The sequence below is a fragment of the Sinocyclocheilus grahami genome, unplaced genomic scaffold (genome assembly GCF_001515645.1).
Source record: "Sinocyclocheilus grahami isolate Dianchi unplaced genomic scaffold, SAMN03320097.WGS_v1.1 scaffold36.1, whole genome shotgun sequence".
NCBI lineage: Eukaryota > Metazoa > Chordata > Actinopteri > Cypriniformes > Cyprinidae > Sinocyclocheilus > Sinocyclocheilus grahami.
In genome coordinates this window covers 606321-620845 of record NW_015505215.1, presented here as the reverse complement: position 1 = coordinate 620845, position 14525 = coordinate 606321, and the positions used below count along the sequence as shown (strand labels likewise).

Genomic DNA, 14525 nt, shown 5'->3' with positions numbered 1-14525 from the left:
ATAAGCACTATGATACAGAATTATTTTCCCACAAGAACGGCATGTTCAGCTTCCCTCCACCACGCGCCAGTCTGTCCAATCACAGAGCTCCAGTGAGGCGCTGCGTGCGCGAGTGTATCTGGGGTTTAAGTCCATCCCCTTCAGAAAAAGCCATTCGACACTGACCGCCGCGGCCACAGCATCGGTTGAGGGAAGAAGGATCAGCACTAACCAGCAGACTTGTCTGTAGAAAAAGAAAAGAGATGCTGTATTAATGTTTTAAAGCTTCATACAAGGATTATCCGTATTTACTGTAAAAGCTATTCATACAGTTTTCCACTGGAAGTCTCGAAGAAGAAGAACAACGCTTGTGTGAGAAGAAGACCTTTCATATCTATGGAAGAGAGTGCCAAACACTTTGGACAGGGGCTGTAGATGTCTTCTGTGTATGCTTTGTGGTTTTGAACTTCAGTGGGTTTTGAGCGCAAGAGACTCGTTGCTTTAAATCTCAAACACTGAGGAAAAGTCCTGAGGAAAAGTCCTGAAGATGAAGGGAGCAATGGCAGCACTTCAACTCTGTTTGTATATCTTGGCCGTAAAGGTGAGTTATTATTCTGCTTTACAATATTATATGACATTTAAACTCGTAAACTCGTTTAGTTTTTTGAGTTTGGATGGCTGTAAACACATACTTTTCTCTGTTCATATTTTCCAACGTTACTGAGTCTTTCCAGTTACTTTTTTTTTTAAGAACAGGAGCCCAGGGAGTGTTGTAACACTTTTTGCTTTAATGTCTGTAAAGTGTTTTTTTTTAGCTATGTATCTCACATTTTGATATAGTATATAGTAGGCTATATCTGCTTCGAACTGAAGTACTTTAGAAATCCGCAACTTATTTAATGTCTGTTAATGTAAAGTACAAAAAGTGTGCTGTTGTTGCAAACATAACAGACCGAGACACTATTTTGGCAAGTGTAGCATATAGAAATACATTGGATAGTGTTACAAGTAGCACATTAATCAGGAGAACCCGATTCAGATGACACCTGTTTCAATTAGCACTCTTTAACATATTCAAAACTTAAATAAGTCTGACATAAAAGTTTACTTTCTTACTTCAAAAGCTTGTTTCTAACTGGTTAAACTGAAGGTGTTATAACACTCTCCGTTCAGAATGTGTTGAACTTGCATATTAGTCTGTTGGGGATTCAGTATATAATTGCAGTTTTTTTTGCAAGCCTGTTGTACTATGCAGAAAGTCATTTTTTTGTTACTTGTGTGGATAATATGTTCCTTTTCCTTCGTTTTTAATGAATGCTGGATATTGCCTGGCACAAAAGTAAAGTAGTCAAAGACAGGAAAATAACACCTTTAGTCTCTTAGGATGTGGATAGCACAACTTTGGTGTTTATTATCACACTCATTCAGTGAAATATCCTCCACAGCGAGTGTTCACAGCGAGTATAAATTGTTGAGTTTTTTGCATCCAAATGGAAAATCTCATCATGTTTTCCAAATGATAAATTGTGCCCTGCAGATGTCAACACAGAGCCAAATGACCTTGTGATTTATTCCCGTTAAACCGAACACCAAAATAAAAGGCTGATTTGTCACTCCAAATTAAAACAGTTAATCATAAAGCAACTGGTTTGTCTGTTCTGACAGTTACACACTAGTTACACAAAATGCAAAAGATGAAAATTTTTGCTTGATGATTCTGCACTCTTTTCAGGTCAGTGGTTGTTAATGCACTAAATGCTTTTGGCCTGATCCAGATCTGTGTCTCCTGGTGTGTTCAAACAGTCTGTGGGGGAGCCAGGGATAGCAGCAGACCAGCCCCCCCATGTCTGTTAGGTGCAACCACAGCTTAAGTACTGCTGGGGCCCGGGATATCCGGGGCATTGTAATTATCATCATTTTCTCTTGGTCTGTGGAGAGCAAGGGGGTAGAATTTGCAGCTCAGTAATTTGACTTTCCATTTCGCCACATCACTTTACTTCTTTCGGTGCGGGCAGAATTCCGGGTTTCCTCTTGAACTCACAACCTCGTTTTTTTTTGTTGTTGTTTTTTTTTTTTACTTCCCTCTCTCTTGTTCCCTACTCGTTTTGATAGAGAAGCCCACTGTCTCCAGCGGCAAACTGACACTTTTGTAAATGATCTTGAAGTTCTACAGGCCCGAGGCCATGTTTAGCCTGCTGTTTCATGTGTTCTGACTCTTTTGTGAAGCGTAGCTTCTGCTACTGTTGGCTGCAGTGAGATAAGATAGGGGTCAGTCTCTAGCTCAATCAGTGGATGTCTTTGGTTGTATGTTTGGTTGGTGGGGGTGAGGGGTCAATCACTGTTGTCTCCTGGGGCTCATGGATCCTTTCATGTTTTCATCATTCTCTTTCCAAACTCACTCATGGGCAGCACACATGTGCTCATAGATTATATTGTACAGCATTGGACGTAAGGCAAGATAACCCAGGTGAGTAGGGTAAAAAAAGACATATAAATAACTAATAGATATCACCATACTTCCTTAGTTGACTGATAACATTACGTTTTCTGAAATGTTACATTAATGGCATTAAATATGCACTGATTTGCATACATTTTCCAGAACAGAAACCTGAAGATTGGATAAAGCAGTGTTCAAAATTCAAAATTTCGTTTTGTTGACATATTATAGTTTTTACGGACGGGATTTTGGCTATTTTATTTGATCACTCCATAAATCAGAAAAATATTGTCATCGGCCAGAAAAAAAAAATCACCTTTAGGAATAAAATCAGGCGAATCATATATGAACAAACCCCTCTGTGTTCATTTTGAGAAGACTGCATTTAAAATATGGATTGTAAATGAAATCTACAGATGCAAATAGATAAAGTGCAATACAATTATTTGGATGTTTTCTTTCAACTAGTCTGAACAAAGACATGTTATAAAAGCTAAATATGCCAAAATCTCAACACTGACTAGAGCATGAAAAAAAAAAACTTCTTTTTTTTTTGTCTGTAGTGTCTTGCCTTAAAGGGACAGTTTACCTAAAACAGAAATTCTGTGATCATTTACTCACTTTCATGTCGTTCCAAACCTGGCTTTGTTTATTCTGTGTATCACACAAAACATATTTTGAAATGGTTTTGGACACTTCTGACTTTCATTGAATGAACACAAACAGTTGAGACATTCTTCAAAACTTCTTCTTTCGTGTTCTGCAAAAGAAAGTCATACATTTGGAACAAGTTCATTTTCATTTTTGGGTGAACTGTGTCTTTACGAAAGGTCCCATCGTTCAGCAAGCATGTGTGTATGGGGACTTCAACTAGTCTGAACAAAGACATGTTATAAAAGCTAAATATGCCAAAATCTCAACACTGACTAGAGCATGAAAAAAAAAAACTTATTTTTTTTTTGTCTGTAGTGTCTTGCCTTAAAGGGACAGTTTACCTAAAACAGAAATTCTGTGATCATTTACTCACTTTCATGTCGTTCCAAACCTGGCTTTGTTTATTCTGTGTATCACACAAAACATATTTTGAAATGGTTTTGGATTCAATGATTATTTGAGTTAAAATTACATTCAATTATTTGTCATCAAATTTGATGACATTTGTTATCAAATAACAAAAGTCATATTGTGAAATATTATTAAAGTACATACAATTTAAATAACAGTTTTCTATTTTAATATATTTTAGAATATCATTTATTCCTGTGATGCAAAGCTGAATTTTCAGCATCATTACTCCAGTCTTCAGTGTCACATGATCCTTCAGAAATCATTCTAATATGCTGATTTGATGCTCAAGAAATATTTTTATCGTTAAGTAAAAGAACAGCATTTATTTGAAACAGAAATCTTCTGTAACATTCTGAATGCCTTTACTTTTACTTTTGGTTAATTTAATGCATCCTTGCTGAATGAAAGTATTCATTTCTTTCAAAACAACAATCTTACTGAACCCGAACTTTTGATGTGTATAATTTATTGGGCTAACCTTTTTTATTTTATTTATCTATTACTGTAACTACCATGGACTTCCCAATATTCTAGTTTGTGATCTATCAATTTGGGCTTTTTATATGGCAGATTCTTAAATGTTTAAATTTATACCTTTCAATATTGAATATTTAGTTTCTCAAATCTTTATAAACCATGAAAAGGTGTATCAGCAGCAAGCTGGTGTGGCTGAAATGCTGAAAGAAGCTGCTCTTTTTACTTACAAAGTGAAGGTTGTTGCCCTGTGGGCAGCTGTGTACAAATGTGTATTAGTGTTTCTATGAGATTATGAGCGTGTGCACTCGTTCAACAGGTTTACACACGCTCTCGTCCCAACAGAGAACAGAGAGGAGAAGAGAGAGACATCAGAGAGGCTGTGTGGGTTTTGCTTTCCCTCTTTGGAGGAGCTTTACATGTTAGGCATCTGTTGGCTCTTGTCAGGGCCCCAGGGGGCAGTTGTGAAGCGGAGTGGGTGTGTGAGGGGTAATTTTCCTAAACATATGCATGTTTAAGATGCCGCAGAACTGACCTCCTCTATCACACCTGCAGAGCTGAGGGGGACATCAAAGTCTTCTCTCCTACTCAAACAGACGCATACACACATCACACCCTCCCCTGAGGTCTCAAGCTGCACCGGTGTCCCCACTGCTGATACATACGTCTGTTTGAAATGGGTGCTAATACACATAATGTTCCATTTCCATGAACAAGGAGTCTTTTTAAACATCCCTTAATGATGGTCTGCCTCACTCATTTATGATTTTGTTTTGTTATAGTTGTGTGAAAGGGTGTGTTGTTACACTCAGTCACTATTTACACCCAAATTGGAGTGGTAAAGTCACAAGGACTCTTGAAACTCACTTCAGGCTCTCACAGGAAACACTGTGCAATTAAAATGCCGAAACCCCATTTAATGCAAAATCACAGGGAAATGTGTGTGTGTTAAAACATAGTGTCCCACGTATGTCAATGTGTGGACTGCATGATATGGCAAGTTCTCCTTCAAATTAAAAGCTGTGGATTCATGAAGCCGCTCTTTTTGAATGTGAATCAGACTTATATTGTTTAGAACTTTGTAATTTTTACTTATAACACCACTCCGCATCATGAAATCACATCTTTGTTTCTTATTCATTATGGGGTGCTGATTCCAAAAACAGTGTCTGTTTTGCTCTAGCAAGTCACCCTTTCTCACAAAATATGATGTGCATTTCAGAGCATTTTAGTTTTTCGACAGCCATTTGTAAGGTGAAGAAGTCTTGTATTTTTCCTTAATCACCAGAAAAACTGCCACAAAGACACGATTCCTATATTCCTCTGAGCCAGGTTACAACTATTTGTACAATTCTCAGCTGATTTTTACATGTATGACATTATTTTATGCCTAATCCTGATTTCAAGCTCAATTGCCAGTGATAGAAGAAAATGTAAACATGACACAGGCACAATTATTTCTGCTACATTTATAGGAGTTTTGCTACATCTAGACAACAACAGAAAATTACAGATTTTGTTAAAAAAAAATTGTGTATAAACCTTTTTATGTAACGTTCTTTGACATTAAATGGAATATTTGAACATATTTTTTCACTCCTTTGTAGACAAACCTTGTAAGTTAAATTATACATTTTCAATACTTTGTTATTAAGTCTTTTTTTGCCATTGAAAGACAAACTTTTTATATTTGACTGCTTTTTTTATATTTTGACAAGTATACTGCTTCATGTTTCTGTTATATATTGAGACTGAGAGGGATAGAAAACTCTTAAAAGTCATTTTTTGTCCTAGTATTGTCTTTTAGGTTACTAAGAGCAAAATTATGCTCAGGTTACAACTATTTGTACAATTATCAGCTGATTTTTACATGTATGACATTATTTTATGCCTAATCCTGATTTCAAGCTCAATTGCCAGTGATAGAAGAAAATGTAAACATGACACAGGCACAATTATTTCTGCTACATTTATAGGAGTTTTGCTACATCTAGACAACAACAGAAAATTACAGATTTAGTTAAAAAAAATTGTGTATAAACCTTTTTATGTAACGTTCTTTGACATTAAATGGAATATTTGAACATATTTTTTCACTCCTTTGTAGACAAACCTTGTAAGTTAAATTATACATTTTCAATACTTTGTTATTAAGTCTTTTTTTGCCATTGAAAGACAAACTTTTTATATTTGACTGCTTTTTTTATATTTTGACAAGTATACTGCTTCATGTTTCTGTTATATATTGAGACTGAGAGGGATAGAAAACTCTTAAAAGTCATTTTTTGTCCTAGTATTGTCTTTTAGGTTACCAAGAGCAAAATTATGCTACAAATTGCATGTAATTATTAACATTAATATGAATTTGACGTGCTTGTGTGTTTTGCAGGTGGCGTTTGGTAAGGTCTGTACCAGCGAGCAGTTTACAGAAACAGGAGAATGTTACAGCATGTGTGCTGCGGGCACTGGTTTGGCAAAAAGCTATGGTCAGGAAGACACCAAGTGTCAGCCGTGTCAAGATGGTGAGTGTTTTCAAAACATAAGCTTTCGTTTTTAATTGGAATAAATGCCTAGCTGAGAATATTGTTGTTTTTCCAATGTTTATTTCTGTTTTATTGATAAAAATCTCTCCTAGGTGTGTCGTTCTCAGACTCCGAGAGTCTTTTAGCCTGTCGTCTGTGCGCCCGCTGCCCCTTCGGTATTCCTGAACTGGCACGCTGCATGCCCACTCAGGATACCCAGTGTGATTGCGGTGAACGTTTCTTCCTGTGGCGGGATGGTAACAGCACAAGTGGGCTGTGCGCGGCCTGTAGCATGTGTGGGCACGGAAGCGGAGTGGCTCGGGCCTGTGGGCTGCTGGGAAATACCGTATGTGAGCGGTGTAAACCAGGGACTTACTCAAAGGAGAGGAGTGACAGGAAACCCTGCGTGCCCTGCTCACGCTGTAGTGATGACGAGGTGGAGATCAGACCCTGCCAGCCAGACTCTGACACCGTCTGCATGGGTGAGAGTGATGGTCATTGTATTCTAGTGTGCGTTTAGGTAAATTCTCTTGGGTGTATGATGGAGCAGCATACAACTGTAGGGCATGTTTATCCAAAATAAAACCAAAATCTTGATTAGGCTGTGATGTAATTAAATTGTTTGTGCTGCGTGTTTCTGAAACACTCTATTTGTAATTTTACAGTGAAATATTACAATAGTCATATTTCTTATTTTGTTTAATGGTTTTATTCAGTAATAATAAAACATATTATTATTATTATTTATAGTCATACTGATAAATAATCACAACATTTTAGCCAAGTTATGCAGCCCTACAAACAAGCACAGCAAACCTGGAGCTTTTTAAATGAATGAATGAATGAAAATCACATTTTAAATCACAATTTTTTATTATAGCTATTATTAAAGGGATTACATTTTAAAAAAGAAACCTTAGTAATTCAGCTTAATCTTTTATTTCCTAGGAAAAACAGTGAAACAGTTGAATTTGAAATATTATATTTAAAATATTTTTAAAAGTTTGTCTGTCAAATGAAAGTCATGTCGTGTGACCAGCAGAGTCGTGCAGTTCAACCAACACAAAGAAAACTTTTTTTTATTTTACCTTTTAATAACATGAAAAAGTTGGTTAAGATTTAAATATATATATATATATATATATATATATATATATATATATGCATTATATGGGTCTATGCATTCCTGGCTCTGCTGAATTATTTTTATAATATCCCCCTGGGTGATGCTAAAATATTAAATATTTTTTAAAACATCAGCAAGTAAAATAATGCAACATGATCACGCAATATTGACGGATCGGCAGAGAATCGTCTTTCTGCGAGTCATTAAGAAATTATGGTTCTATTCTATTTAAAGAAATACAAGGTAAACGTGTGAATACATAATGTGCACTTTGGAGGAAAAGTTTGTATGTTGTGTAGCGAAGCACTGATCAAAAATAAATGGAAGCAAACGCGATTGAATATTTACAGGTTTGTGTCTCGTTATTCTATTCAAAATATCATTAACTCTCGATTGATTTTGCATTCCTGGCAGAAATAAGAACTATTAGTGTCATTGTAACCAAGTATACACACACACACACACACACATATATTTTTTTACTCATTAAATTTAAGCTTGTTAAAAATTGTATGTTTTAAAAACCCAGATGAATAAAAAGCATGAATTTCTTTCTCAGAACTTGGCCCATGCTTTTTGAACTAGAATTTGAAAAGAAGTTTCCTTTTCTGTAACTTGGACCCTTTTAATTGTCTTTGATTTGACACACCTGTTAGTAAATACGGTTGTCAATTCCAAACACTGACTGTGTGAACGTAACCCGAGATGCATGTGTGTCTTGGATGAAGTTTGTGCCAAGCTATATATAATAACATTTATGCATCTGTGAGTGTGTATGGTTAGATTGTTAACATGTGGCAGACACCTGTGTTCAGTCAGAGAGAAGCTTTTAAGAAAATACAGCTTTCGCGTTGACTTCAAATGTTCTTCTTATTCTTCAGTGAGTTTAGCAACAATCCAGTCATGATCAGATTAAGAAGATAAACACTTTACATAGATTTTGTCTAATCTCTAAACAATCAAATGTATCATGTTTTAAAAGTTTTTTAGTCTAAAGTGCCACATCTTTAATGGATTTGCCCTGAGTATATAGATTATTATATATGATTGATTTTAAAACATTTTTGAAAATAATAGTTAATGTGTACACACATGTATTCAAGGTGTAAAGAGAAATTGTTCATTATTTTTTTACTCATTAAATTTAAGCTTGTTAAAAATTGTATGTTTTAAAAACCCAGATGAATAAAAAGCATGAATTTCTTTCTCAGAACTTGGCCCATGCTTTTTGAACTAGAATTTGAAAAGAAGTTTCCTTTTCTGTAACTTGGACCCTTTTAATTGTCTTTGATTTGACACCCCCTGGGTGATGCTAAAATATTAAATATTTTTTAAAACATCAGCAAGTAAAATAATGCAACATGATCACGCAATATTGACGGATCGGCAGAGAATCGTCTTTCTGCGAGTCATTAAGAAATTATGGTTCTATTCTATTTAAAGAAATACAAGGTAAACGTGTGAATACATAATGTGCACTTTGGAGGAAAAGTTTGTATGTTGTGTAGCGAAGCACTGATCAAAAATAAATGGAAGCAAACGCGATTGAATATTTACAGGTTTGTGTCTCGTTATTCTATTCAACATATCATTAACTCTCGATTGATTTTGCATTCCTGGCAGAAATAAGAACTATTAGTGTCATTGTAACCAAGTATACACACACACACACACACACATATATTTTTTTACTCATTAAATTTAAGCTTGTTAAAAATTGTATGTTTTAAAAACCCAGATGAATAAAAAGCATGAATTTCTTTCTCAGAACTTGGCCCATGCTTTTTGAACTAGAATTTGAAAAGAAGTTTCCTTTTCTGTAACTTGGACCCTTTTAATTGTCTTTGATTTGACACACCTGTTAGTAAATACGGTTGTCAATTCCAAACACTGACTGTGTGAACGTAACCCGAGATGCATGTGTGTCTTGGATGAAGTTTGTGCCAAGCTATATATAATAACATTTATGCATCTGTGAGTGTGTATGGTTAGATTGTTAACATGTGGCAGACACCTGTGTTCAGTCAGAGAGAAGCTTTTAAGAAAATACAGCTTTCGCGTTGACTTCAAATGTTCTTCTTATTCTTCAGTGAGTTTAGCAACAATCCAGTCATGATCAGATTAAGAAGATAAACACTTTACATAGATTTTGTCTAATCTCTAAACAATCAAATGTATCATGTTTTAAAAGTTTTTTAGTCTAAAGTGCCACATCTTTAATGGATTTGCCCTGAGGTGTGTTAAATCGGTTTGGAGGTTAACCAGCTGGCTAGTGGGTCGCATCCCACGTTGCCCTCTCTTCTCTGTAGAGTGGAGACACAAGTTAGAGCACTCGACCTGCCGAGGTCAGGGCAGCCACTCCGAGTGTTTGGTGCACACAGGCAGCCTGTGGGGTGTGTGAGAGAGTGAGTGGACAAAAGAATGCACGCATCTGTGTGATAGTGTGTGTGGGGTGGCCTGCATGATCTATTTCAGGATGGAGGGTGGGGGCATGAATCCTCTTGACCATTCCACATTGTTCAACATTTCGATCTGGCATTTAGTCTGTCAGCTGTGCCTGCGCCCACTGATGATGTGTTAATCAGCCTCACAGCAGATGTGTGTCAGATGTGGGTTCATGTGAAAGCTAAAAAGAGCATTTCCTTTTTTTGCAGTCTAGGTGTTTAAGTGCTTCAGGGTGTAGTTGAGTGTGCTTCATATGTCTAGTCAGAACTAATGTGAGTCTAATGAGTTTGAATTTATAAAGCACAACTACAGAGTACAGACTCATATATATATATATATATAGAGAGAGAGAGAGAGAGAGATCAAATTTTTTTTTTAAACTTTAATGTTTATAAAGGCTTTTTTTTTGCAGTAAAAGATCTCAACATCCTGTCCCATCCATCTGGTTCTGATGGTCCACGTGAATACCCCCGATGGCCAACTCTGAATGAGGAAACAGAGAACAGGAGCAGTCCAGCACCAGGGTCTGAATCCCCTCGACTCACTCCACAGGACCAAGGGGGTAACAACAACAACAACATCCTTGTCTACGTGTCTGTACTGGCTGCAGTGGTGCTCGGACTCCTGCTCTACGTCGCCTACAAATGGTGAGATCGTGCAGCAATTTAAAGAAGAAAAATATGCTTTATGAGGTTGTACACATGATTTACAGACAAATTCATTCTACTTGTGTATGTAAGATATGGAATTCCCGTAACGTGTCTGTGTAGTGAAATATTATTCTTGTTGTTTTTTGTTTGATGATAAACGTGTGATTTGGTATGTGTCCAGCTGGAAGTCATGTCAGCAGAAGCAGGCTCTGGTGAAAGCACGGATTGGCGAGTTGAATAATGTCGGGGAAGGAGAGAAATTACACAGCGACAGTGGCGTTTTCCTGGACTCTCACAGCCTTCAGGAAAGCCAGCCTAGCAAAGGTATGAGAGAACGGCTTAAACACCGATGTCTGGGGCTGAGTAATTTCTACTATTCTTTTGTCTTTTTGAACTGTTCATTTAAAGAACCATCTCATAAGCATCATTTGTACCATTCATTCGACATTTTTAACTGTTCATTTAAAGAACCAGCTCTTAAGAGTCATTTGTTTTATTCATTTGTCTTTTTGAACTGTTCGTTAAAAGTACTGATTCATATGAGATTTTTGATTCATAAGTGGTTCATAAGTCATTCATTTCAGGAGTCTGGCTGCATTGGTTGTGCTGTATGCTTTGATTCACAAAAAATAATTGGTTCATAAGAGTCATTTGTTTGTGAATTGGACTACACTGGTTGCGTTGAATGTTTGGAATACCTGGAAGTGTTGTCACTTGTGGTTAGTGGTTGACCGATATTGTTTTTTTGACAGCCGATGCCGATATCTTGGCAAGCAGGGTGGCCGATGGCCGATATAAAGCCGATATAATTTTATGTATTTGAATTAATATTTAAGAAATTTGAAATCATTTGAAAATTGATTAAAAAATAAATGTGTTAAATAAACATACTTATACTTTAGATGACAAAGTATTTTCACATATAAATACGTATTTAATAAAAATATAATTAAAAAGGAAGTAAACACTGTAACCAACAGGGCACTCAGGCTTCTGGGAAGTTTGTGTGCATTAATCATATTTTTTCAAATAAAGCCAAGCTAACACTCATTTTACAAACAGCACACAGTGAAAATGACATGAATATGACAGTGGGAAAATGCATAAAGCGCAGCATAATTTAAAATCACGAGTTTAAAGTTTGTCGATCGCGCATCTCCAGTGAAGCTGAACTCTCCTCCTGTCCGTATTCAATTTGCACGGACCATAGGACCGACCGTCACAGAACACGCGATCATGCAGGATACACACGTCACAAGATCTCACAACTGGATCCAACTAAGTTTGCAAGGTTTTTGAAATTGGATGTTTATTAGACATTCAAAGATTTGTTTAAATTATATAAATGTGTATTTGCTGACGGCAAACAAGAAAGTATTATAATGTTTGCCTTTTTATTACTAATAATATAAAAGCAGTCGTTATAAGACTTTTTGTATACATTTTAATCCCTTTGTTTAACCGTTCTATCTGATTATTAGACAGACTTCTATCCGTATTTAGACAGAACTGTTAACGACAACAGCGAACAAGAGGGAGAATGTGAGCACAGTGTGCCCAGGCGCTACCGTTCTCAGCCCCATCAAAATAAAAGATTTTGATCGTGCCATCAAAATAAGAGTCCCGCCTCGAATGCATCGGCCAAACAGCAAAACTTATCGGCCAATGCCGATATTTAAAAAAAAAGCCAAATATCGGCCGATATATCGGCATTGGCGATATATCGGTCAACCACTACTCTTGATGTATTGTAGGTTGCTTTAGTGTTAATGGTTGATTAGTAATTATTTGTTCCCTTTCTCATATTCTCGGCAGGCAGTAAACGAGACAGCAAACAGGACACGCGGCTTTATGTGAACCTGCCGCCCCACAGGAAAGATGAGGTAGAGGGGCTTCTCGCAGAGGGGGACAATCGAAGCTGGAGGCAGCTGGCAGCCGCACTTGGTTACGAACAGGACCGCGTGGACGTCTTTGGACGGGGCCAGGACCCTATCCACACCCTCTTAACTGATTGGGCCCAACAGGAAGGCTCCACATTGGGCCTGCTCTGCTCCGCTCTCGCACGCATTGAACGGCCGGACATCATCAGTGCCCTCACCGCCCCCTCTCAAGGAGTGTCAGTGGTCTGAATACTTGAATATGTTTCTTACGCCCTCATGAAAGTGAAAGAGACACTAAAACCATAGAGGAAGAGCGTCAACTGACTCATTTTCGAATGCCTTGCACTAAGACTTTGAAGAGCAGAATTGGAAATAATAAGGTTTTTAATTCAACATAATGTTTCCCTTACGAATTTTGTTTGAACAGCTTGAGATGTTCCATCACCTCAGACTCAAGACAGATGTTTCCTCCAGTATTCATGGGAAGTTTATGCTCCATACTATCCTCTTTGTAGTGTCAAAACAAACTCTTGTTTTCTCCGAGACGCATTCATGCTGAACATTTTCATTGTCAGTGTTTTGGGTGGTTGTGGCTTCAGCTGTGGTTGGTATCAAAGACGTGGACATTTCGTGAGCATTTCTGCGGCCTCGTGAATGACAGTTTTCCATTTGTGCGGAACGCAAGCATCATGCATGCGATTCAATCGTGCTTTTGTATTTATATTTCAGCGCTTCAGCCGTTTAAACAGTCAATACCGAAGCTGGATAGAGTATTTAGCTTTTATCAAGGGCAACATAACACTATGAGGTGTTAAAACCACTAAATGGGCTGCACGAGTGAGTTGTATATTTGGAAATCTACAGATACACGGTCAAGTTGCCTGAGCGAATGATTCTCTTTGACAAAAAAATGTGTCTCATTCACACTAGTGCTTGGTTTGCACTTTAACCAACAATGCAACCTAAAAGCAATGTTATGTTTTTGTGAGTTATATGAGAGGAAAACTCTCTGGTGCCGTTACTTTGAATGCTCAGGTTTGTGCTTTGCTGGTTTACTCTGCCATGTATGTATTTTAAGGTCATTCTGTATGTTAGTGCTTAGTTATAGATGAGACTTGATGGTTTCTGTGCTGAGATACTTTTCATGTTAATAACATTCATGTTATGTATCTATCACTTATGTTTGTCCTTTTTAATAATGAAAGATTGATTTATAGGTATCTTTTGTATTTCATTTTTTTTTTTTAAATAAATACATTGTGTGAGAAAAGAAATAGTATTTTATGACCCTGAGGATTTATAACGGTGCAGCGTTATAATGAAAACAAGATCTGAACTTGGAATTACAGAAAATATCTTGCTTTTCTGCACCATTAACCCAAACAGTCAAATCTGGAGCCGCTGGGTCTGATTACGCTCTTGTTGTCGATTCATTCTTTTGATTTACTCAATAATAATACACACATCTCTTTCCCTTCCTGTACATGCAGCATGCTCTAAGAAAAATTGTGTGCATTTCACTTTAAAACCATAGCAAAAGATGAAGCTGTTTTGTGTGTTTTCTTCTGGGCCAATTGCTCAACTTGGCAAAAGGGAGTGTTGTGAGAAATGTAAATCCGTTTGAGAGCCAAAACAGTGTTAATGCCAACTCAACACCCAACCAAAAACAGCAGTTTATTGGCAGTCAGAATTTTCTGATGTAATGACAGGCGATCAGAACAGTGTGCTTATACACATTCTCATATTCACATTATACACATACACAAAAGTTTTTTAATTGTATTGAAACCGTTAGGGTCAGTTTGACTTGCAAACATCATAAAAATGATTGATTATAATAATATATAGTATTAAAATAATATATTTAGTAATATATAATACAGTAAAAAAAAAACATACAAATATGTATTGTCCCAGTTAATTAATAGATACGTTTTTAAT

At 36.7% G+C, this 14525-nt stretch overlaps 1 protein-coding gene across 1 annotated transcript; it reads left to right on the top strand.

Annotated features, from left to right (window-relative positions):
- Positions 1 to 166: 166 nt before the first annotated feature.
- Positions 167 to 13816, top strand: LOC107581538 (tumor necrosis factor receptor superfamily member 16-like). The gene is made up of 6 exons (XM_016267113.1): positions 167 to 580; positions 6351 to 6483; positions 6597 to 6965; positions 10467 to 10701; positions 10886 to 11028; positions 12520 to 13816. Exons 1-6 carry the CDS (start codon positions 527 to 529, stop codon positions 12831 to 12833), a joined length of 1248 nt encoding a protein of 415 aa, XP_016122599.1. The 5' UTR covers positions 167 to 526; the 3' UTR covers positions 12834 to 13816.
- Positions 13817 to 14525: the final 709 nt, after the last annotated feature.